The 23,993-nt window shown below is 49.2% G+C and overlaps 1 protein-coding gene across 3 annotated transcripts in view; it reads right to left on the reverse strand.

Moving 5' to 3' along the window:
• The window catches only part of DLG3 (discs large MAGUK scaffold protein 3), a 186,803-nt gene that overhangs the window by 136,107 nt on the left and 26,703 nt on the right, over window positions 1-23,993 (reverse strand). For all 3 annotated transcript variants that reach the window (XM_067547973.1, XM_067547972.1, XM_067547974.1), the window contains exon 4: window positions 20,483-20,641. In XM_067547973.1, coding sequence (XP_067404074.1) covers window positions 20,483-20,641 — 159 coding nt within the window. The remainder of the gene's footprint in view (window positions 1-20,482; window positions 20,642-23,993) is intronic.

A 23,993-nucleotide genomic window follows, 5' to 3' on the forward strand; every position in this document is an offset into this window, starting at 1 on the left:
CTCACAGCGAGGTGCAGGTCTGGGTTTGTCTGGATATTGCTAGCACTTTAGTCCATGTTGTCTCCCCGTCTCTTTTACAGGCTTTATAGAGATGTAGAACAATACGAGGAGAGGGCAGGGGTTAGTGGCACACCTACAGAGAGGGTTTGGAGGTAGAAGAAAACCTGCCCATAACAACAATGCTGCAGCCGACCACAGGCCCAAGAGTCTGACCTACACTGGCCACACTGCTATTTTTCTTGCCCTAGCTCAAGCTCCACTAGTGCAAGTCTGTTTACCTGGCTGGCTGGCTCACTCCCCGCCGCTGTAGAGATACACTCAGAGGTGGGACAGGAGCGTGGGGATCAAGAGCACCAAATGCTGCAGAAATGTGGATGGCTCTCCCTTATCTCTGGACAGGGGAAGTCACCCACCAGAGCAACACATGCTGTTTCTTTCTGTACTGTGCCCTGGCCTGATGCCTGCCCGAGAGGCATCCAGAACATTGACAGCTAACAGTGCCACTGGGGAGACTGGTTTTTGAGAGCTCCTTGATTGGCTGCCGCACGAAAGGGAGGCTACACACTGGGCAGCGGTACACAACGTCTGCAGAACTGAGTGACCGTTTCTCTAGGGTTGGACTTGGGCTTGTTTTACAGTGTGTGGCAGATTCCCCTCATCAGAAGTGCCGATGGGCCCCCAGGGCTGCTTCGCTCCTTTGCCACTCAGTAAAGGCAGGGATCAGAGTCTGATGGGGCAGCCCTAATTGCTGTCGGTGCTTCTGTGCCTTCCTGTGGGAACGGGCTGGATTCTTGGAAAGAGTCTTGTGTGCCCTGGGCCTCCTCTTGGCTCTTGTTATTTTGGGGGCCTACGAGGCCATCCCAGAAGTGGGCAATCTTTGTGAACTCAGATCCCAGTTGTGGGCAGTGGGAGGTACTGGGTTCCGGAACTGAGCGGGGACAATCTAGCTGTACTCTTCTGGGATAAACCTTTGGACATTTTTACCATGGCTGTCTCTCTCTTAGCAGCACCAATCTACAGCACGGCATTCTGAGGCCTGGGCACTCCATAAATCCCAAGGAGAGAAGCGAGGAATCTGAGACAGCTGCATCTGCAGCCATTAACTCAACTGAGGAGGAAATGTTCCGAGTGAGACTAGATTGAAAGGTGAGGAGTGGAAGAGGGGGTAATGCAAAGGTCTGAATGCTGGGCTCCTCACGCAGACTGCCTAGAACGAAAGCCTCCCAACCTAGCCAGGCTGATTCACAATTTGCTGTGCTTGGGTTGTTCATATGAGACCTTCCTAACCAGGATCCTGCCTGCTCTGCAGGGACGTCACCGAGTCCATGCTGTGGGAGGAGCAGACAAATAGGGTATCAAGGCTAGCATGATGCACGACATGGGTGGGGGGTGCACATGACAATTGTAGGAATAGGAAGAACAGTCAATATCAAATGCTGTGTCCATGTTTCCCCACCACAGCCAGGGAGTAATTCAAGCTGAGCTAAGTATGAGTGGGGATAATAACAAATGGACACCCAGGGAATTGGTTGCCCTCAGCATTCCAGGGCGCTGCTGCCAAACAGATTATTCCTCCCCAAACCAAAAACACCTTCATTGTATTTAACGATTCCTGATGTGTTACCCACAACCATGGGGCCAGTTCCTTCAGCTGTACTCCCAGAAACAAGGGTGTGCAGCTCCTCTCTGAACACCTACACTTTGCTTTTGTGACAAAAAAGAAGGCAAACCAAATGTCTGCCAGGGTTGTAACCACAGGGGGAGGGGACTGGTGCGTTATCTTCACAGGGGACCCGACTGCAGATTCCACAAACGGAGTCCAAATCCCGCCTCCGACACTCTACTTAACAACTATCACTTGCTAGGGGCTCAATTATTTTACTACAGTATCACAGGACCCCAGGATCTCATTCTTAGGACAGGGGCTTCTGCTACAGTCCTTTAAAAAACCAGTGGAGATAAATAAATCTCAGCAAAGAAGGAAACCCTAGCACCTACGCTGCAGAGACATTCCCTTTTCCAAGATCTTGACCAGTGTCCTGCCGTGGGGCCAATCTCTGGGACTGCCTAGGCTCCTTTCCACAGCAAGTCAGCAAACTATATGCTTCCTGCTAGGTTCATTGGCAGAGTAACTAGAGACACCTGCCAAGAGAATCCAATTGTTTAGCCCCTGTGGATGATGAATACCTCACTGCAACTGACACGGGAGTAACATGTTTTCTCTCCAGAGACCTCTTGGGGGCAGGGTGCTATCAACATAGAAGGGATCTCTCACCCCATACGGTCACTAATCTGCGTCACATTGCACAGAAGTCACAGCCTGGCACAGTTACCCATGAGGACAGGCTCTGCCAGCAGGTCTAGAAAATTGCTGCCTGTCCTGAGACCCGTCCTAAGGGAGTGTATCCCAGCAAGACCTATGTGGGAGACAAAACAGTGGTGTGGATCTTTTCTCAGAATTTCCAGTCGTTTGCATGTTATTAGCTAAAATGTCTTTCCACCCTGAACAAGGACTGAAAATGGAATCCTGGGATTCTACACTTAGCATATCCCCTTGACATTGGATCAAACACGCTCAATTGACAAGTAAAATCACATTTTTTTCTGACTGCCAGCACCACATACACCCCCAGGACTCTAAGAACCATGCTAGATTCTTCCTTCATCCTCCTCATCAGCAGTAATAAAGCTTCTACAGGACAAGTGTTGCCTTCAGTGACACCTGTGCAAACCTATTTTCTGCCAATGAAGTTACACAAGAGTAACTGATGAGAATTTAGCAACAAGAAGAACTCTGTGTAACTTAGAAAGCTGAGAATCATAGAAGATTAGGGTTGGAATTTAAGGGACCTCAGGAGGTCATCTAGTCCAACCCCCTGCTCAAAGCAACAATTAAATCATCCCAGCCAGGGCTTTGTCAAGCCAGGCCTTAAAAATCTCTAAGGATGGAGATTCCACCACCTCCCTAGTGAAACCCATTCCAGTGCTTCACCACCCTCCTAGTGAAAGTTTTTCCTAATATCCAACCTAGACCTCCCCCACTGCAACTTGAGACCGTTGCTCCTTGTTCTGTCATCTGCCACCACTGAGAACAGCCTAGCTCCATCCTCCCTGGAACCCCCTTTCAGGTAGTTAAAGGCTGCTATCAAATCCCCCCTCACTCTTCTTTTCTGCAGACTAAACAAGCCTAGTTCCCTCAGCCTCTCCTCATAAGTCTTGTGCTCCAGCCCCCTCATCATTTTAATTGCCCTTCTTTGGACTCTCTCCAATTTGTCCACATCCTTCCTGTAATGGGGAGTCCAAAACTGGACACAATACTCCAAATGTGGCCTCACCAATGCCGAATAGAGGGGAATAATCACTTCCCGCGATCTGCTGGCAATGCTCCTACTAATGCAGCCCAATATGCTTGTCGCTTTCCAAGTTGGTCCAATGAAAGATATTACCTCCCCCACATCGTCTCTCTACACTTAGTAAGCAATTCCGTTGGTGATACACAAGCAGGAGCAGAACATGGCCCCCTGTTTTGTCCCTCTACTGGCTCTGTAGTGCCAACAGAAAGAAAAAGTAAATACTAATTTTTCTCACTAAAGCCAGCATCAGCTCAGCTACCAACCTATGTGGGCATGGGAAAGCAGCTCTGCATTAGTCCGGCACTGGTCAATATTTTCATTAATGACTTGGATAATGGAGTGGAGAGTATGCTTATACAATCTGCAGAGGACACCACACTGGGAGGGGTTGCAAGCTCTTTGGAGGACAGGATTGGAATTCAAAACAACCTTGACAAATTGGAGAATTGGTCTGAAATCAACAAGATGAAACTCAATAAAGACAAGTGCAAAATACTTCACTTAGGAAAGAAACACCAAATGCACAACTACACAATGAGAAATGACTGGCTAAGTGGCAGTACTGCTGAAAAGGATCGGCCGGTTACAGCGGGTCACAAATCCAACGAGTCAACAATGTGATGCAGTTGCGAAAAAGGCTAATATCATTCCAGGATGTCTGAACAGGAGTGTTGTTTGTAAGACACAGGAGGTAATTGTCCTGCTCTGTTCGGCACTGGTGAGTCCGCAGCTGAAGTACTGCATCCAGTTCTGGGCACCACACTTTTGGAAAGTTGTGGAGAAACTGGAAAGAGTCCAGAGAAGAGCAACAAAAATGATCAAAGGATTAGAAAATCTGAGGAAAGGTTTAAAAACTGGGCATGTTTAGTTTTGAGAAAAGAAGACTGAGGAGGGATCTGATAACAGTCTGCACATATGTTGAGGGATGTTATCAAGAGGATAGTGATCAGTTTTCTCCATGTCCACTGAAGATAGGACAAGAAGTAATGGCCCTAATCTGCAGCAAGGGAGATTTAGGTTACATATTAGGAAAATCTTTCTAACTGTCAGGGTAGCTAAGATCTGAAATAGGCATCAAAGGGAGGTGGTGGAATCCCCATCACTCAAAGTTTTTAAGAGGAGCTTGGACAACGACCTGTCAGAGATAGTCTCGGTATATTTCTTCCTGACTCAGCCCAGGCGGCGGGACTTGATGATTTCCCAAAGTCCCTTCCAGCCCTACATTTCTAGGACTGTATGTGTCACGGGAGCAGCTTTGTCAGCTGAGCAGCCACTTTTGCAAATTCACATTTCAGAACAGAACTGCACTTTAAGCACCAGGACATGGTCAGTGACACACAAGACACACAGATAAAAACAGCCCTTATTCCAAAGAGGTGACATTAACATGATTTGATCATTGCATTACAGAGTTGTCAACTCTCATGATTTTCTCATGAGTCTCGTGATATTGGGTGTTTTTCTTAAAGGCCCAGCTCATGGAGTTATAATTACACGAGAATCTCAATTTCATTACAAAAAAAGGAAATTCCTAGCCCTCGTTGCAGAAAAAAGCTTGAAAACATGACCCAAACGTGGCACCAAGCCTTAAAAGCCAGAAAACAAAGAAAGATTTTTTTTTTAAGAGCTCATGCTTTTGAAACAAATCTCATGGTTTTTTGGTCCTGACTATTGTTTCTGAACGCTTAGAATTAGTGATGCTGCATTCAGTGCCCGACTGATTCCCTTTCATCCACTCCTCACTACTTTCACGCAGGTCTCAGACCTGTTCACACATTTGGCCTTAGCAAGAACTGACAATAGAAGTAACAAAGGGGCTTTGAATACATGGGAAAATATTGTGACAAACATAACTGCCAATTTTTGGACTTCAGTAGCTTAATCATTCCCAATTCAGGAGGGGAACTTGGGAGAGGGTCTCCAAGGTCCCTTATTTTATCTTCTCCTACCAGAGCCAGACAGTTCTTTCAGCCAAAGCAAGTAACTACCTCTGGAACACATCAGTGCTATTCCTGAGTCAGCAAAAGCACCTAAGATCCAGGGGCCTGACTCCAAACCCACTGATATCAACAGAAAGATTTGCATGGATCTCAATGAGCTTTGTGCAGGCTCCGTGTGATTTGCTCCTGGTCCCAATGCCTGAGTCAGGCTGCCTTTGAAGCATTCCCCAACCAGACACACTCACAGGAACTCAGTTTTGCTGCTAAACCATCACAAAGGGAAAGAAACGCCAAATGGGCAGAGTCCCCTTTAAGGCCTTCCTGCCTGCAGCAAAATCTGCCATTTCTGATCAAGAGCTCCGTAAGGCCTGTCTGAGAGCAGCTTCCAATTAGGATCCGTGTGGAGCTGCAATCCACAACGGGTTTAACAATTGCTGCTTCCATTCTCATAGGAGGCTTCTCAGGCTGGCCCTGAGGCGTGCGCTCAGCACTGCCAAGCCAGAGACCTGTTTGATTGCTGGACTGACAGGGTGTGGAAGCATGCAGGTGTGGCGCACACCCAGCCTCTGAGGAGGGGGCGACTTCCGCCAGCTGCTCTAGAAGCCTGGGTGACAACGGACTCCATCCGACTGTCCTTGTCTGAAGGGACGCTGCAGCGTGGAGGGCCTTGGTGGCAGAGAGGGGCTGTATGCAGAGAAGAGAAAACAGTTACAGGATCCCTTTAAGGCACAAAAGGAAAACAGGATATGGAGGCTGGCAACTTGCATACCAAAGGACCCATCCTGTGAAGTGCTGAGCACCTCACCTCCCACTCAAGCCAATGGGAATGGAGGGTGCTCACCGCCCCACAGAATCGGGCTCCAACCTTCCATCCAAGACTATTTGAAATGGTCAGGATACAAAAAACTCAAGAGAATCTGGGTTTAAAACCAAAACACCAGCTCAGCCTTAATGAGCACTGGGCAAGTGGCGGTGTCATCTTTGCATCTCAGCCAGGAAAATATCCCTGCAGAGACAAGGAAGAGCAGCTCTGACCATGCCAGACGGGTAACCGTTACTGGATAACCTGAAACCCTGGGTGCTGCTGCTCGGCTGAAGTACATCTCTGGTTATCTGTTTACTGCCAGCTTTTCCTGGCTCTCAGCCCCTTGAAATTCCGATTAGGTTTGTCCTGCAGCAGCTAATGAACTATCTGCAGTCAATTGATTAAGAATCATCCAAATTATTCTGTTTAATGGACTCCAGGACTCCTGATCGGACTGATGTCATGAGGAGCCTGCGGGACCCAGCAGGATCCAGAGAAAGAGCTAGTGGAAGGAAGGTCAGCAGTCTCCTGTTCCACACACTGGGGTAGAAAGCTAGGATGTTCCTTCACCCATCCACCCCTCTCCTGTCCCCTTTAAACACGGCAGCAATGCAGGAAATTTCTGAATGGCTGCCCCCTCCTTCAGCCTGCCTGCTAGTTTCTCAGCCAATCAGGTGGCACGCTGAAGCTGCAGCAGCCAGTGCATTTGTATTTCTTAAAGGTGCACTGTCCTTCTCAACCATTTCACTTCCTCTGGCCTCAAAGACAAGGACAGATATTCTGTATGAAATGAGTAGTGCAGCGTAAGATAAAGAACTGATCATTTATTTCCAGAGTTCGGATGTGATTCACACACGTGGCCACCACTGAAATAATGTTAAGGGTCCCCGCACAGCCTGACAGACACTAAGCCACATCGAAACAGATTGCTGGTATTCAGCTTCAGAGATGAAGGGTCTCTGGAAAACGTGGAGACAACTTTACAGTTTAAATCCCCTTTTCGTATTCTCCTATGCAGCATTCCCAGTCCCAGCAACAGCAAACCTTAAACCCTGGCACGTGTAACAACCCTCCCTATAAATTATCAGCAAGACTGGAAAACAGAACCTGGAGCCCCAAAGCACACAGGCTTCTGCCACCTGAAGAATAAGGTAATTAGCTGACAAGAGTGGCAAGCTGTTCCCCTCTGTGTGGAGCAGCTACCAGAAGGGAACACAATGCATCCTTCACACATTACAGAAACACAAGAGAAAGCTGCACAAATTCTCACTGCAAAAATAAAAAAGGGATCCAGCTTGGGAAAATTCACCTGCTATGTGTGGGAAATGAACACGGAACAAATACACCACATGAGGGAGACAAGAGGGGTACCGTAAAGAGACTGCAATACAGCCGACCCTCAGAGTTACGAACACCAGAGTTACCAACTGACTGGTCAACCACACCCCTCATTTGGAACTGGATGTACGCAATCAGGGAGCAGCAGAGACGACCAAAAAAAAGAAAGAAACAAATACAGTACAGTTTTGTGTTAAATTTATACTACTAAAAAATAAAGGGAAAGCAGCATTTTTCTTCTGCGTAGTAAAGCTTTAGAGCTGTATTGAGTCAATGTTCAGTTGTCAACTTTTGAAAGAACCATAATGTTTTGTTCAGAGTTACGAACAACCGCCGTTCCCAAGGCGTTCGTAACTCTGAGGTTCTACCGTACTTCTGGGAACCACCCCGTTGCATTGTGAGAAAGAGCGCGACACGTCTGTGTAACTGAACGGGTGGGAAGTCAGATCCTGCAAGAAATGCCCTACTTAGAAGCTGCATGCCAGAAATCCAGTTCTTTCTGCCAGTGTTTCAATCACTGGAATCGCTGGTTTCTTAGATGCCGTGCTCCGGGATGCTATACCCACAACAGCAAAACAAACTTTGTATGGTGTCAAAAGCATTCCAGTGACTGGGTGGCAGTTGGGGAGAGACAAAAGACCCAAATTTGCCAGGTGATCTGGCACCACATAAGCAAACACACGTCAGGAAGCAACAGGTCCCCTCTGTGGCTCTGGTCTGACTGCATTATTCAAGTATGGAAACAGCAGTTTGTGCTCAGTCTCACAACTCAGATCTCCCAGCGGTGCCCAAGCCAAACGCAAGCTCTCAGATTTGCCATCAAAAGCCACCCACTATTTAGCTCTCTCCTCGTTTCTTTCCTCCTGCTCATTCCCTCTTCACTCAGCTGACATGCTCTCTCAAAGGACCCTGACCTTCATCCCATCCCCGTGTCATCAGCTCCTGTTGGTCCTTTCTTCATCTAGGCTGTGAGCTGGATAGAGAAGCCACAATTCGACTAGTTATTTGTATTACAGTGGAGCCTAGAGTCCCAGCCAAGACCAGGGCCTCATTGTGCTAGGCGCTGTATGGACAATAAGAGTCCCAGAGAGCTTAGAGACTAAATAAACAAGACAGACAAAGAAAAGGAGGGGAAACTGAGGCACAGAGCAGCAAAGTGAGTTGCCCAAGTTTACACAGCAGGTCGGTGGCATAGCTGGCACTACAACCCATGTGTCCCTCATCCCAGTCCCGTGCCCTCTTGACTGGCCCACACTGCCTCTGATAACCTCTTCTGTTGCTTTGCAAAGTGCTATTCACATCTATGGCACTGTGTAATTAATAACCGCAGGTGGGGTTTTCAAAAATGCCCCGTGATTTAGGAGCATAGTCCCTGCCATTGACCTGCCATGGGACTGTGCCCTTCAGTCACTTAGTGCAATTCTGGGTGCCTCAAAACCAGAAAGATAGCGACAAATTCCAGGGAGTTCAAAGAAAATCCACAAAAATAATCAGGAAGCTGGAGGGACTTGTTCTACAGAGAGGATCAAGAGAGTGAAATCTGTCCGTCCGGGCGAGGAAATGGCTGCAGAGATGGGGACGCTGCTAACATTCTGCATATATTTACAGGATGTAGACACAGACTTTCCTGTGGCATTTGCTGTGCAAATGCTTCCTGCCAGCCAGGCCACGAAGTAGAACTGGACATTGCCTCCGAAGAGGCTGTTCATGCCCTGCCCTCCCTGAAACAGAGCACAGATGAAAACTAAGGAGTCTCTCCACACTGGGGTTTTGCACCAGTGCAGCCACACTAATGTTGCTGTGTGGTCCTGCATCGGTATAAACCCACAGTGTAGATGTGCTGGACCAGCGCAAGCTACTTTCAGTTTGCACCAGTGCAGCTACATCCATGCTAACAATCCCAGTGCAGACATGACCTCAGAAAAACCATCTAAAGAAGGATCAAAGAGCCACTGGAATTTATGAGAGGGTCGAGGCCATTTCCAACCCTGCACTCATCCATCATTCTCATTCCTCCTCAAGCAGCTTCCTCTAAGGCATGTCTGCAAATGCCCAGGATAAGGGATCTCTCAGCATAGCTCAGTATGGATCCTCCAAACCCTAAACACCTTCATGAGCAGTGATTCTGGCTGCTCTATTTGTAATAGCACAGGTCGTGCCTCTGCAACTGGAATCCTGGTGTCACTCCAGCCCAACTCCATTGCAATGCAGTGATGTTCTCCCCGCTTCAGCATTCCAGATAGAAAGCAGTGGCTGCCAGGCTCTGCATTCAGGTTTGTTTTGCAGTAATACACCCAGGAGATTTGTCCTTAGACTCCCAAGATCTGGCAGGCAGAAGCATGGCCCACCCTTCCATTTGGGCAGGGGACAGCGACAGGCAGCAAATGTTCTGCTCTGGACACACAGACTCTGCTCCTGTGCAGATCATGGGCGAAACGAATTTGCTGCACTCACTCTGGCAAAGGAATTTTGTTACACAACACAAAAAACTACCACATAATCCAAAGCAACTGCCCACTTTGCACAGAAGAGCAGGCCTGGGATGTAGGGGGAGCTCTGGACCGGGGGGTTGGGAGAGCTAGCAAAGGTGATGACCAAAACTGGAATAGCAAAGGATTGGGGGGAAGGGGTGCAGGGCACAAGAGAGGCACGTTGTCAGAGCTGTGAGGGGGAGCAAACGGGGCTGCGTGTCTGGATAGAGGGGCATCAGCAGAGCTGTCTGGTCAGCTCACTGTAACACAGACAAAAAAGTTCTCAATCTCCACAACCTACTAAAACTATCACTGTTTTTCTCACCAGCTGCATCAGGCAAAGAAGGCAAAGGACATAGCCTGATGCTGTGCGGGCACACCAGGGGCACACTGGTGGAGGATGCACAGCTGTACCAGAAGCTGAATGTGCAAACAATGCACAGGCTGCGGCTGGTACAAAATGCAGCTGCCTGCCTTCACCAAGCTTAGACCATTGGGAAAACATCAAGCCTGCCCTGCAGTACCTCCACTGGTTCTGATCCATGACTCATGTCAGGTTAAGGCCTTGGTCCTAAATCTTCAAATCAATTACTGAGTTAGTTCCCAGCTACGTTAAGGAGTGAATTTTGCCCTATGACAGCTGGGCTCCTCTGGGACAATGCAGATCTCAGAGCCCAGCATGAAGCACAAGGGAGCTGGGACAAAGCATCCTTGGCCAAGGGCAGGTGGCTGTGCAGAGAACTTCCAGGGGAGAGCGGGTGACTCCAGAGTCCAATCGTCCTCGGGAAATGCTGATAAACCTACTCCTCCCACTGACAGCCCTTCCTGCCCCTTCCCCGTCCCACTGACACCCCTTCCTGTTGCTAACCCTGACACCCCTTTTCTACTTGTCTCCCCCACCACGAAATAAAATAAACCCCCAAACAGACAAAATTAGACCTGAAACTAACAAACAAATCAACCAACCACAGAAGAAATAGCCTTCCTCAGGCAGAGTTTTTATACTTGGAAAGGGAGTAGTGTCAGAGAATCCAAGACGACCAGGAGGGACTTCGCGATTGCTACTGATTTTACATCATGGTGCTGGGCAGCAGTACATAATCTTTAGATGGATGGTTGGATTGCTCTACTGACTTTTTCTACTCTCTGTTGAAGCCATGGGTTGCACTGGGAGAACGGAGGCCTACATGTCTCCCTGGCCTTCTTGTTCGTCCCTGGGGTCTGAATAGTGAGAGCCTCTAGCAAAACTGGAGCCATTCAACCCCCAAACGTCCACTGACGTGACCATTCACACTAACAGACTCAGTGCTGAAATCCCCTCTAAACAGCAGCATCCTCTGGCCACGGGCAGATTAGACACCAAGCCTTGTTCTGGTTGAATAATTCACTTAGACCAAAGCTTGCAACGAAGACAAAACTCTACTTGAGCCCTAACTGCTCTGGCTTCTGAGCCTGTGTTCTCACATGAAAAACACCAAGCTGCCGAAGAGCTTCTAATTCCAGCAACTGAAACTGATCAGCTCTGAACAACTCCTGGGCAACCGCAGCAAGAGCCGCTCTCAGGGCCCTGGGCTGTGGGTTACTGCTTTCCTTCTCCTCCTCCTCAGTGATGGGCAATAGCTGCTTAGCATTTCTAAAAATAAAACAGGGCAAACATGGAGGCTTTCACTCTCCCTCAAGTGCTCTGGTCACCTCTCTATTATTATTAGCAATTTCCTAGGTGTTTTGATGTCAAAAGCCTGGTGCTGACACTGATCAGCTGATACCCCAAATAAGGCAGCAGGAAGTACATTCTGCAATGACAGCTTCAGCATGGCCAACTGCAGGAGCTCGCCTTTGAGGAGATTATGCATCCCTCACTCAGAGGGGAAATGCACGGAGAACAGGGCATGTGCGACACAACCTCACAGCGATACATTGTGGGGTTTGTGTTTTTTGTCAGCAGCCTGACCTGACTTTTGTGTGTATTGGGGGCATTTCGGCAGCAAAATACTTTCTCCATAGCAGCAGGGACGCTGGGCTCTTGTTTGATTAGCAAACAGCTGCTCCATATCCACCTGCTAATTCCTTCTCTGCTTCGTTCCGGGAGGGCCAGACAATGGGGATTTCTATTCCCTCACCCCACACCCCACCTCAGCTCACCAGAGCTACGTATTCAGAACCGACATGAGGAGAGGCTGGTGGGGATGGAGTTTTCCTGTAGAGCACGACACGGCAGAAAGCCTAATCGCTTGCAGGCCAGTCCGGAGCTCCCCAAACACACCCAGTTGTTCCATTTCACTGTCTTCTTGGGAGCACACGTCTCTGACTCCTGAGAACCACTAAGGCAACAGCAGCCTACAGCCGCATGGCTGGTATCCAGTCCCGCCTCTGGCAGCAAGCTTCGCGTGGGACCGTCAACTCTTTGAGCAAGGAGAAATCAGAGAATGGAGAAACTCACTCAGATGCATGAGGGAAACAGACCAGGAGTCACCAGCATGGCTGCACAACGCAGCTTCTTGCTTTAAATTCTCTGCGGCTCTCTAGGTTCCTATTTTCAGCTCTGGGACTGAGTCCCTTCTCTCAGAGCTGGGTGGAACAAGCACCTTCTGTCAGCCACACAGCGAGACGCTCCAGGCCCCTCGGGGTTGAGTTCACTGCCCCGACAGTGCACCTGGACTAGGGGTGGCTGCGTGACACTGGACCAATGAACTGAAGCCAAGATGTTTGCATGTTAATACAGAGCAATGCCCCCTCCCACACTTTTATTCCCTATGGCAACTCTCACAACAAATGTATCTTCACACTGCACTTCGGTTTACTTGCTGCTGTCTTCTACTTAAAGACACCTCAGGAGGAGAATTAGTGTCTCTCTCTCCGGTACATCTCATGGTATCTAAGTGCTGGCTCCCGTAACAGAAAGAGACACGTGGAGGCAGGTCCTCGACTAGGAGAAGGGGTTTTCCATGATTTATGAGATCATCAGATCAAGAGCCTCTCCTGACAATACGATGGCCGCACTCTCACCCAGACACCTGCATGGGACCGCGTACAGCAGTACACCACAGCCAGCCCGAGCCCAGGGGCCGAGGAGGTGATCAGACAGTAATTACACACAGGGTGCTCATTTCTTACACAGTTTGCTTGTAAAGCAATTTCCCTACTGTTTTGCACCTGATAAAATACTGGCCAGTTCTGAAAGGGGGACAGTTTGGTCTCAGCTCTGCCGACACCAGGAAAACTGCTCCTACCATTCCCCTTGCTGGGACCAGAGCAGGCTACTGCGGAACTGCTGAGTCTGTGCGGTACATTCCGAGATGCCCTTGCTTTGCCCACATACTGCCAATAAGGCAGGATCTCCACACATGGAGATGTTTCCTATTTATAGGTTGCATATAGAAACCAGCAGATGTCACAGCCGCCCAACCCACCCTGGGCAGGCTGACAAAACCATGCAATTTAGGAGCATTCAGGAAATGTCTTTCTGAAATAGTCTCTCTCTCTGTCCGTCTGTTAAGATCTGCTATTGCTCACACTAGCATCTCTTCACATCAGAAAGGTGAGTGGTTGCGTCGCAGATCCACTGCATGGAATGGGTAGAGTCAACACCTCATTGAAACTACGCTCAGATGAATGCTGGCAGGGACGGACCAGACCGGCTGGCCGGCCGAGCCAGAGCCAGAGTCCTTTCAGAGTCACGTGGAAAGCAGACATGTCTGGCGGGGGAGAGCAACGTTTGCCAGGTGGGGACAAGCGTGGGCTCATCAGTGCTATTGTTTCTGTGTCGCTGTATCTGCACAGCTGCCTGCACTCTGCTCCCCGGTGGGGAGGAGGGAGAAGAGCCGCATTTAGAAAGGGAGGAAGCATCAGTGCAGCCCCAAATCAGAGCAAAAATGGTCCTGAGGAGCAATGAAGCCTGGGGAAACCAATCTGGCTACAGCAGTACAATCCCTGGCTGTGGCTGTACCAGGATAAACATGTTTATTCCAGTATCACTTAGTCCTGTGAATTGAGGAGAATAAGTGATACCACTACACAACACCCTGCTGCTGGCACACCCGCGTCCACACTAGGTGCTGTCCTGATTTCACAATTGTGGTGAGAAGCCACACCTGTAGTCAAACAGTCACATCAGCACCAAAAGTGTGTGTGGACTGGGCTTAGCCAAGGCGAACTGAGGAGGTTAGGTTTGTGCACAGCCAGCTGAGGGTTTGACACCACAGGAGTGGGCATGAATCTGTCGGTTTTCTGGATCCCAAACCCATCCCTCCTAGGAACACAGGCCCCGCACATGGAGAGGTGGGAAAAACATCTAGGGCTGCTCCTGGCTGTGTCTCTGGTCTTCAGCACCATGCTCTCTGGCTAACACCACACGAGTCTCCTTTAGCCAGCTCCATTCCTCTCAAGCAAGGACCAGGCAGCTCCAGCTTCTCCATTCTCAGCACGGATGCCGGAGTCACACACGAGTGTTTCTCCATGGCCTTGCCTTGTGGATCAGCCTGAGGATCTGATCCGGCCCCGAACAGAACTGCAGTTCCTCAGTAACATCCACTTTCCCGCCGGCAGCCCCCCGCTTTGCTGACGAGTGAAGTCAGGGTGTGGCTGAGGGCAGAAGAGGAGGGCGCAGACAGAGAGCAGCAGGAGGCCTGGCCTGCAGGGAAGCCCCCCATGATCCTTTTCTGGGGGAGGAGGGCAACGGCCTTGTGGGGTCACATCTCCTCATACTGATCGTGGTGGCTCCTCGTTAGCCCCTCACCACAGTGTCTGGGCTGGATGGTCACAGCATTCTCGCACGCTCCTGCGTCACTCTGGACAGAGCTAGCCATCTCTCACACGGCAGGGCCCAGGGCTACACGCCATCTCTACACCTCAGTCCCACACACTGTGTGCCCACGATCAGTCAGTCTGCAGCTGTCCCTGCAGAGAGATGGGGGGGCCGGCAGGGTGGCAACCCTCATGGCTCCAGCAGCACAGCCGGGGGCCTACCTCAACCGGAATGGGCGGCAGTGGGAGTAGACACTGAGCAGGCCGTGAGCAGATTCCCCTGTGAAAGGATCACCAGGGGCATGCTGCTCACGTCAGCTGGATGCCAATACCAAACCCTGCTATGCCCCAGCAACACCCCCCTTCACAAACCACAGTGGCTCTTGTAGTGACCCCTCATTTTAGGATAGAGCAAATCAACCATGTACCTCTCAGGCTTCCTCCTCCCCATTCTCAGTGGGCTTCTGTGAAAGGCAGCAGGATCCTTGGGTCTGGGAGCCTGGCTGGGGCCCTCACTTGCTGATGAGGCAGCTCTCAGCATCTCCAGCTCCAGCACAGTCCGCGCTCTCCCCCACGGTGAATTTCACTCCCTCATCCTCCTGCTGCCCAGTCCCCCCACGACTGAGATCCAGCTGGAGTGACTCATCACTCCTCTTCTCTCTCACTAATCGGAGCAGTTTCCCTTGCTCCCTGTCCCTTCCACCTCTGCAGTAGGAGGAGGAGGAGGCGGCAGCGTGGCTCAGGCGCCGGGAATCCAAGAATCATCCATAACAAGCCCAAAGCAGATGGAGATTTTCACCTCTCGGTCCCTGCTCCACATTCAGCTACAGTCTGCAGTCACCAAAGGGGTTTGGGGTTTTTTTACCATCCTCCATGCAATGAGCTGGTAGGTCTCAGTCTTGTTCCAAGTGGAACAAGATGTTCCACAGCGGAGCTTGCCCTTTCAGCAACAGCATCAGCAGAGAGCCAGGCAGACCAATTCCACTACCCCTCGAGGCAGCTCCTTTAGAGCAGGCCTGAGGAACAGTCATGAGGGACTAGGCACGTGGAAAGCCTGGACTGCCGGTGTTGACTGTACTTTGGGAACAAATGCAGGGCTTCAGACTCCAGGACTGGCAATCAAGAACTAAAACGTAAATGTAAACCAGATTCCTCTATTACACACACCAGTCCCGATCCAATGCCCATCGTATGGTTCTTTTCACTGAGAAGTGATCCCCAGTTATCCTGGAAAGCAGTGACTTGGATAAGGACTTGGGGTCATCGTGGATAATGAACTGAAGATGAGCTCCCAGGGCAATGAGGTGGCTAAGACAGCGAACGTGCCCCTTCGAGGTGTAAGCAAGGAACTATTGAGGTGGCGTTACCACTGGCCGTGGCATTAGTGAGACCATTAGTGGATGCTGTGCCCACTTCTGGTGGCCACACTTCAAATCTGATGTTGAAAAATTGGGAAGGTCAGAAAAAAAAACCTACAAAAAACAATTCCCGGCTGGAAAACCTGCCTTACAGTGAGAGACTAAAGAAGCGCAATGCATTTAGTTTAACAAAGAAAAAGCTAAGAAAGGACTTGATCATGGTCTATAAATATCAACATGGGAAGAAGATTTCTGATAGCAGAGGGCTCTTTAATCTCACAGACAAAGGCAGTAGAAGATTCACGAGCTGGAAGCTGAAGCTAGATAAACTCAGACTAGAAGTGATGTGCACCTGTTTAGGAGTGAGGTCATGTCCGGTTAGAACACACTTCCCCAGGCAGGTGGAGGATTCTCCACCACTGGAAGTATTTAAATCCAGATTGGCTGTCTCTTGCCAGATCTGCTCCAGCTCACCCAGAAATTATGGGCTTGATGCAGGAATGACTTGATGAGATTCCACAGCTTGTGCTATGCAGGAGCTCAGAGGAACGATCTGACCTGATCTATAATTGATTCCCCAGCAGGCTTTTGCCCCCTGACAGGACTTTGCCCCTCCAAAGATTTCTTTGTCTAATTGGTATTTTAAACCCATGGAAAACAAGAGTGAATCAGTCAATTGCCAGGAGAAGATCCAGAGAACTACTGCTCTCCTCTCTGCAGGTTCCTTAGCTAGACAAACTCACCCCCTCATCCCCTGCCTGAGGTGTGTTCTTAGTGAGACATCTGCTGGGATTACGTGGCAGTCACATCAGACAGACTCAGAAGCGACAGAAGAACTGTTGGGGAGGAGACAAGAGGAACCAGAATAGGACAGTGGCTGACAGGATGCAAAATGGAAGTGGAGAATCAATGCTTGGAGAGGATCAGAAAATCTGGGCTGTGTGGCTGGGATGGGGCGTAGAAAACAACTCTACAACATTGCCAAGACCCTCCTCCGCTCCTCACACTGCAATTTCAGCCACAAACATTGACTGAGCCAGAATGGAGACACTAGACATTTCCAGCAGTAGAAATTCTGTTATTGTTTAGCCTCAACAGGGGCTTATGGTACTTTACAAGTAGAAAGACCGTGTTCCTGGCCTGAGGGGCTTCCAGCCTCGCACCAGTTCCCTTCCTCCTCCCCGCACCCCAGTGCCCTTTGGCCAGTGCTCTGCTTCAGCCGCCCGGCAGGAATTATGCTGTGCTAACGCCATGCCTCACCTGCCCAAGGCACACACATTCCTCTCCAGCTGAAGTACACATTAAAGACCTGGTTTGGGCTCCCTCCCTCCCACCAAAGTGTAAACAAGACTGAGACATGCAAGCACGGTCCATGTGAGCGTCCCAGACTGCAGGGTTTGCTGACAGATTACACACTGGCCAGACAGGAAAGACTCCTAAGGACACACCTGCACTGGAGAAACAATCAGCTATTAGAAGAGGTGACAAACTTAGTTCTCTTTATTCCCTTTTGCTCCCCGTTTGTGATAGATATGGGAGAGTTTAGTGCTGCTTGTGCCGGCACCCAAGGAGTTATCAACCCTGGTTGAGAGAACACCATAACTGCCATTTCGGGCCCCACCCAGAGTCCTTCCAGCCCAGTACCTGTCTGACAATGACCAGCACCAGATGCTTCAGACTCAGATGCAAGAAACCCACAATAACAGGGACGAGATGATCTGACTCCCACATTACATCTCCTCCTTCAGAGACTCAATTATACCCTGAACCATGAGACTTCACAGCTCTTCCAAACTGTGTTAGTATGAAATACAGCCACTCTGGATATCCTTGAGGCCCACATAAATGTCCGATCCTTTTTCAATCTTGTTAATTCTTCCCTCAATGACATCCTGTGGCGGGGAGTTTGACAGTTTATTTACACGTTGTGTGCAAAAGTATTCCCTTGTATCGGCTTTGAATTTGCCACCCTAGAATTTCACTGAACTTTCCCTTGTTCTTTTGTTATGAGACAGGGAGAACACAAGCTCCCAATCTATCTTCTCCAGACCAGTTATTTCATAAACTTTTATCATGTCCTCACTTATCTGTCTCCCTTCCATGTGAACAATCCCTGTCCTTTCACTCTCTCTTTGGACAAGAGCTTTTCCAGGCTCCTCGTCATCTTTGTCTTTCTGCTCTGAACACTCTCTAAGTTGGCAATACCCTTTGGACATGGGGTGACCAGTAATACACACTGCATTCTAGCAGAGGCCGTACTATTGATTGATATCAAGGAACTATAATATTTTCCATATTATTCTCCTTTCTGTTCCTTAGGCACCCTGCTTTGCTTTCTTTGACCGCTGCTCCACATTGAGCACAGGTCTTCATTGAGCTGTCCACAGTGATGCCTGGGTCCCTTTCCTTAGTGGAAAGAGTTAACTTAGAGCCCTGTAACGTGTAAAAGGGTAGTTTTAAAATTTCCCTCCAATGTGCATTGCTTTGTATTTATTGACAATGAACTCCATCTGCCATAAAGCTGCCCAGTCACTTAGACTGGTTGAAGATCTCTCCTCTCCTCTATGGACTTGACTAACCTGAATTAGAGAGACCAGGAGATTCATGGTTGACCCCCACTTTCAGAACGGATAATTTTCCTAGTGAAGACTGCATTTGTGTCTATACATGCATTAGACTAGAATAAGAGAAAACTGATGCAGATTCTGTGTCCATATAGAATGGACTAAGAGTGAAATCTCTGGAAGGAGCAGAACCTTGAACTGGATTTCTGTTCTCTTCTGTAATGGACTCATTGCTGTCTGCTCCTTCCTCAGCTCTACATATTGACTCTCTCAATCTTCTCAGGACACAGCTGTGCACACAGAGACAGGTGATTTACCTCTCCACCTAGATGTAGAGATGGACTTGGAAGAATTCAAGCTGTGAATTTATCTGCTGTGAATTTTTTAAGAGAAACAAGGTGGGTGAGGTAATATCTTTTATTGGACCAACTTGTTTTGGCGAAAGAGACAAAATTTTGAGATTACACAGAGCTCTTCTTCAGGTCTCAAAAGCTTGCCTCTTTCGCCAACAGAAATTGGGCTAATAAAAGATATTACCTCACCCACCTTGTCTCTCTAATATCCTGGGACCATCACAGCTGAAGCAACACTGCAATAAACTTGTTAAGGCAGATACATGAATCTAGAGGTTTGTCTAAACAAGGTTTTAACTATAATATTGGTTTGCAACCAGTATAGTTACAGCAGTACAACATGAAGTGAAACAGCCGCCAATGGCTAATGCACACGTGCAGACTGGCTGTTTGAGTGGCTAGGCTGGGTTTTGTTTTTCCCTTTTTTGACCAGCTCCACTCACCTCACTCGCTCACTCTAACCCATGGAAAGAGGCAGAACACGTTTTCTCTTAGTAGTGCCTCAAACTAAGGTAAACTTAGGTTCCATTCTAAGCCATCGTGTTCTATTCGGGGAGGGACTGAGAAAACAAAACAAATCCCATTTATTCCAAGTGTGCAATCCTAGGAGTTTGTAGCTATGCAAGTGCAAGAGACAAACCTCCTGTGAACCAAACTCTGGGCTCACTGCTTTTAACGTGTACTGGAATACTGCATGTGTGTGGGGCAGGATTTTCAGCTTCTTTATTTCTGTATCACATTTCTCTATGTCAAAGGCTCCTCCCCTCACAGAGGACTGACACCATGACAAGGCTGGAGTTTTTAAAACAACCTGGGTTTTGGTGTTAGAAAAGGTATCTGATACATTTCTTATACCGGCTCCCGCCCAGTCTCAGATCCCTCCAAAAGACCCATATGGAATCATACCAAACTTTTCCAAAAAAGCAGCCTCAGCCCAAAGAACAATTCTTCTGAAAAGGCACCAAGAATGAAAGTGTCTTCCCAGCCTTGCCCATGGTTTGCCAATGAGACACTCCAGTGTCATTGAATTCGCACTCCCAGCTACAGAGCACACTCCCACAAAGTTGCCTTGGAGAGTTGTGAGCCAGTCGGGATCCTGGGGGGTGGACTCGGTCTTCGTTCCCCAGCAAAAATCTGGTGTCAGCATCATTTCCTGGCGAGATTCGGTAAACCTCGGCTCAGCAGTTAGTGGTGCAGACACCGTGGGAAAAGCAGCAGGGTGTGTACCAGGAAGAAATGAACCAGAGCTGGCTTTTTTGTCTATCTGGAATGGGCTCCGGAAGCACTGGGAAGACCAGAACTGCAACTGGGTTTCTCACACTCCAGGCTCGTGGCTCTGCTCTGTCTGGCACATTCCTAAACCAGCTGAAAAGGGCTTTACCTGGCAGTCCATCCTCCCCCTTTGCTTAGAGCTTGTCTACACTTTTTGTTTCACTGCCTTACCTCTAGCAGCCAGGTTAAAGGCCCCCTACCCGCCCCCACCCGTAGACAGTTACACAATGAGAAGTCCCCGTGAAGCACTGAGCACGAAAGGCCAATCCTCTCCTGGAGACTCACCTTGGGTAGGGTGCTGTGGACATGAACTACCAGGCTGCAAATGCTGGCTGGTGATTCCAGCCTGCTCTCGGTCACTCTCACCAGCTGTGGCTGTTGCCCCAGCATGCTGCTTCCCTTGGCCCCTGGAGCCAGTCTCTGCCCAGTATCCAGAGGAGTGTCCTGAAATTCAACACAGACAGGAGTGGGATAGAGCCAATCAAAGCACAGGAAAAAATGGGAGCGACCCAAAGGTGGCTGTGGAGGAGGCCAGGTCCCACAAGGAGGCCTGCATCAGTGGCTGCATTAATCCCACAGCCACACTGAGGGTGAAGTTCCCAGAAGGGCTACATCTCCCGCGGGCTGGTAGCCATGCTGCTGGAGAGAACGTGACTGGTCGCTTGCAGGCATGTAAGCCTATAGGATGTGAGACCCTTTCTAGGCTCCCCTAGGTCCCCCCAGCCCGGGTTGGCTGGTTTGGATCTGTACACGATTGCCCTGAGCAGTGCGCAGCGACTCAGCGCATCCCTCCAGCTGAGAGAACGAATCGTTCCGCTCACCAGAGTAGAAGCTTGTGGCTTTGGCACACGTTCAGTTTCAGACACCTCCTTCTGATGCCACTGCATTACCGTACACGCTCACACACACACACCACAGACTGAGCGTCGTGTGCCGGCAGCCGGGTACTACGGGCTGTAAGTGATAGATGGGTGCGGGCAGGTTCTGTCCCCCAGAGATGTCCCGGGGTCTCTGTCTGCTACCAAGACCCAGACCTCCAGGTTACTGACATCCTGAATTTGAGAAACTGGTGTTAGGAAGAGTTTCATCTGCACTGAAAGAAAGAAATTGCCCATCCAGGTGAGTGCCAGAGACTGCGCGACAGACCTCTGATACCTGCCCAACAGGGAATATTCTCCACTGACTTCAGTGACGGACTCGCTCACTATCCCAGCCACACACGCCACCAGTGAGACATCTGTGTCCCTGGCAAAAACCCCAGGTCGCCCTGCACACGCTCAGGTGGCTACGGCCCCTCCCTCTGGTTGTGCTGTGCAGGCCCTGTGCTCAGCAAACCTGCCAGCCGATAAGAGGCTGTATGCACAGCCCCTGCACACAGCCATGGGAAACAGAGGAATGGAGTGGGGCCAGGAAGCAGGGCTCACATTGCAGGGTGTTGCACTTGGGAAAAGGATTAGAAACACAGCCTGTCTGCACCAGCGCACAGAGTCACTGGGTGGAGGAGTGAGCGATGCAGGAGCTTGCAGGCAGGCGTAGAGCGGAAGAGCCTAGCAAATGAAAGGAAGCTCTGGCTGCTCATCCCTCCCGGAAACCTCGCCAGCCGGGGGACAGGAACATGCAGGGGGCTGGGGCTCAGACAGATGCAGGAGTCCTGACTGGCAGGGCAAGCACAGCTCCTCTCCTAGGGGAGGGATTATTGCCAGCTGTGATTTGTATTCAAGCCATGACTTCTGCACCCCCTGGTGGCCACGGTTCGAACAGGTGAAAATTAATTCTCAAGGACAGATTAACGCACCAGCTAGTTTAAACGTTACAGAATCATAAAGAGGTAGGGCTGGCAAGCACCTGGAAAGGTCATATTCCACCCCTGGTGATACTCAGACAGTAGGAAGGATTCATTCTTTGCTGTCTATCGGAGCCTTCAGTGCAGAACAGTGGGACACAGGCTATACAAGCAAGGGGGTGACTCGGGGGAGGGTTACAGGCAGTCCCCTACTCTCTGGGGACACTGGGCAGGAGCCAGGGTTTGGTTCTGTTTGACAGCAATTAACTCCTTAGCATTGTGAATATTTTCATCGTAGAACACCAATATTATTGAGGAAACTAAGCATGTGTTGCAGGAGAGATTTTAAGCTTTTGGAAAGTTGGCAGCAGAGCAGGATGGGAGAGAATTCAGGGCTGGGGAGGCCCAGATATATGGAGACTTTAAAAGATCTCCACCGTTCCGTTCACCAGCCCTACCCATGTCCAGCAAACAAAACCAAACTAATTAAAGAATGTGCATGCAGCTGGAAGCACGTGCAGCTACCCCATCCCTTCAGACACTGAATCTAGAATTTTTAAAAATCCTGCCTACCTGAGGAAGCCCAGCTCAGTGGGGCAAGGGCTGTAACAGACCTTGTGGGCTTATCACGTGAGCAAGCATGGGCTGCCAACTCAGATGCTATTGTAATCATTCCTCCCGCCTACTCTTCTGGGCCTGCTTTTGGTTTCCCACTTGTTTCCACATGCCTTTATTGATTGTCAAAGCTTCTCAGAGCTAGGTGGACAGGCTCATTCCCAGCTGCTGGTACTCACACTGTACACCTGCTGACCAGGCGTAAGATTGATGAGATCTAAAGGTTCTCTACAGCAGTGCTTCTCAATCACTGGGTCACAACTAGACGTAGGCAAAAAATGTGCAACAAATGGCAAATTTGCTGAATATGCATTTGTCAGGGCATCAAAAATATTCATGAATTCAGAGAGAATTCAGCAAATCGTTTCAGATTTTAAAAATGAAAAAATCATTTCAATATTTTTCAAAATGAAATTTGTCAGTTTTTTGTTTCAAAACAGTGTTTCACTTTAAAATTTAGTTAATTTAACACAAAAAAAAGTGAAACACACCCAAAAATTTTTTACCCAAAACATTTCTTTGTGGCAGAGAGTGAGAAGTATATTGTAATCCCTCCTTACATTTTCTCTAAAAGAAAGAGTAGAATATGTATCAATGGTAACAATACTAAGAATAAATAATGTATTTGTTTATGTATGTGTCAAGGGAATGCCTCATGGTACCGCCCCCCCGCCCCGATTGCCTTTAGTAACATCTCTGAGGGGCGTGACTAGAACGGAGAGAAAAATGGATTTTTTTGGTTTGAATGTTGTTGTTATTTCCACTGAAAGGAACATACAGGGTGTTCCAGGCATTTCTTCTCCTGCTTGAGGCCCTCTGCCTTGGCACACCGCAGCCTAAGAACAAGAGCAGCAAGTCCTAGAGAGGCCATCCAGCGGCTGGAGCAGCCAGAACCCAAACAGGAACCAGCAGACAAAGTCAAAAGGTCTGGCTGCAGCTGGGAAGGACAGGAATAGTTTCCTTAACCCAAGAAATCCAAATTGATCAAGGGCCTAATTCTGACTGCGCCTGGCTGACTGGACCGGTGAAGAACCATTTTACGCTACGCAATGTAAAGCCCAGATGGCCACCTTGAGCTACGTGTTAATTTACTGCTCTACAATGGTGGTGAGCTCACTTTGCGAGATGCCCTGTGGCTGAGGCAAGCCTGTGATAGGGGGAAATACTGGGTACTAAGGGGCTCTGTAATCTAGTGGCAAAAGATAGAAGAACCACCAATGTCTGGAAGCTGAAGCCAGACAAGTTCCAGTTAGAAATAGGGGACACATTTTTAACAGTGAAGGTGATTAACCACTTGAACAAACCATTAAGGGAGTGATGCCTCCGATGTCTTCAGATAAATACTGGATGCCTTGTGGGATGTTATGCTTTAGTCAGACAAGTTACTGGGCTCAATAC

This window comes from Emydura macquarii, unplaced genomic scaffold (genome assembly GCF_026122565.2).
Source record: "Emydura macquarii macquarii isolate MOO-44397 ecotype Brisbane River unplaced genomic scaffold, CSIRO-AGI_Emac_v2 contig_1253, whole genome shotgun sequence".
NCBI lineage: Eukaryota > Metazoa > Chordata > Testudines > Chelidae > Emydura > Emydura macquarii.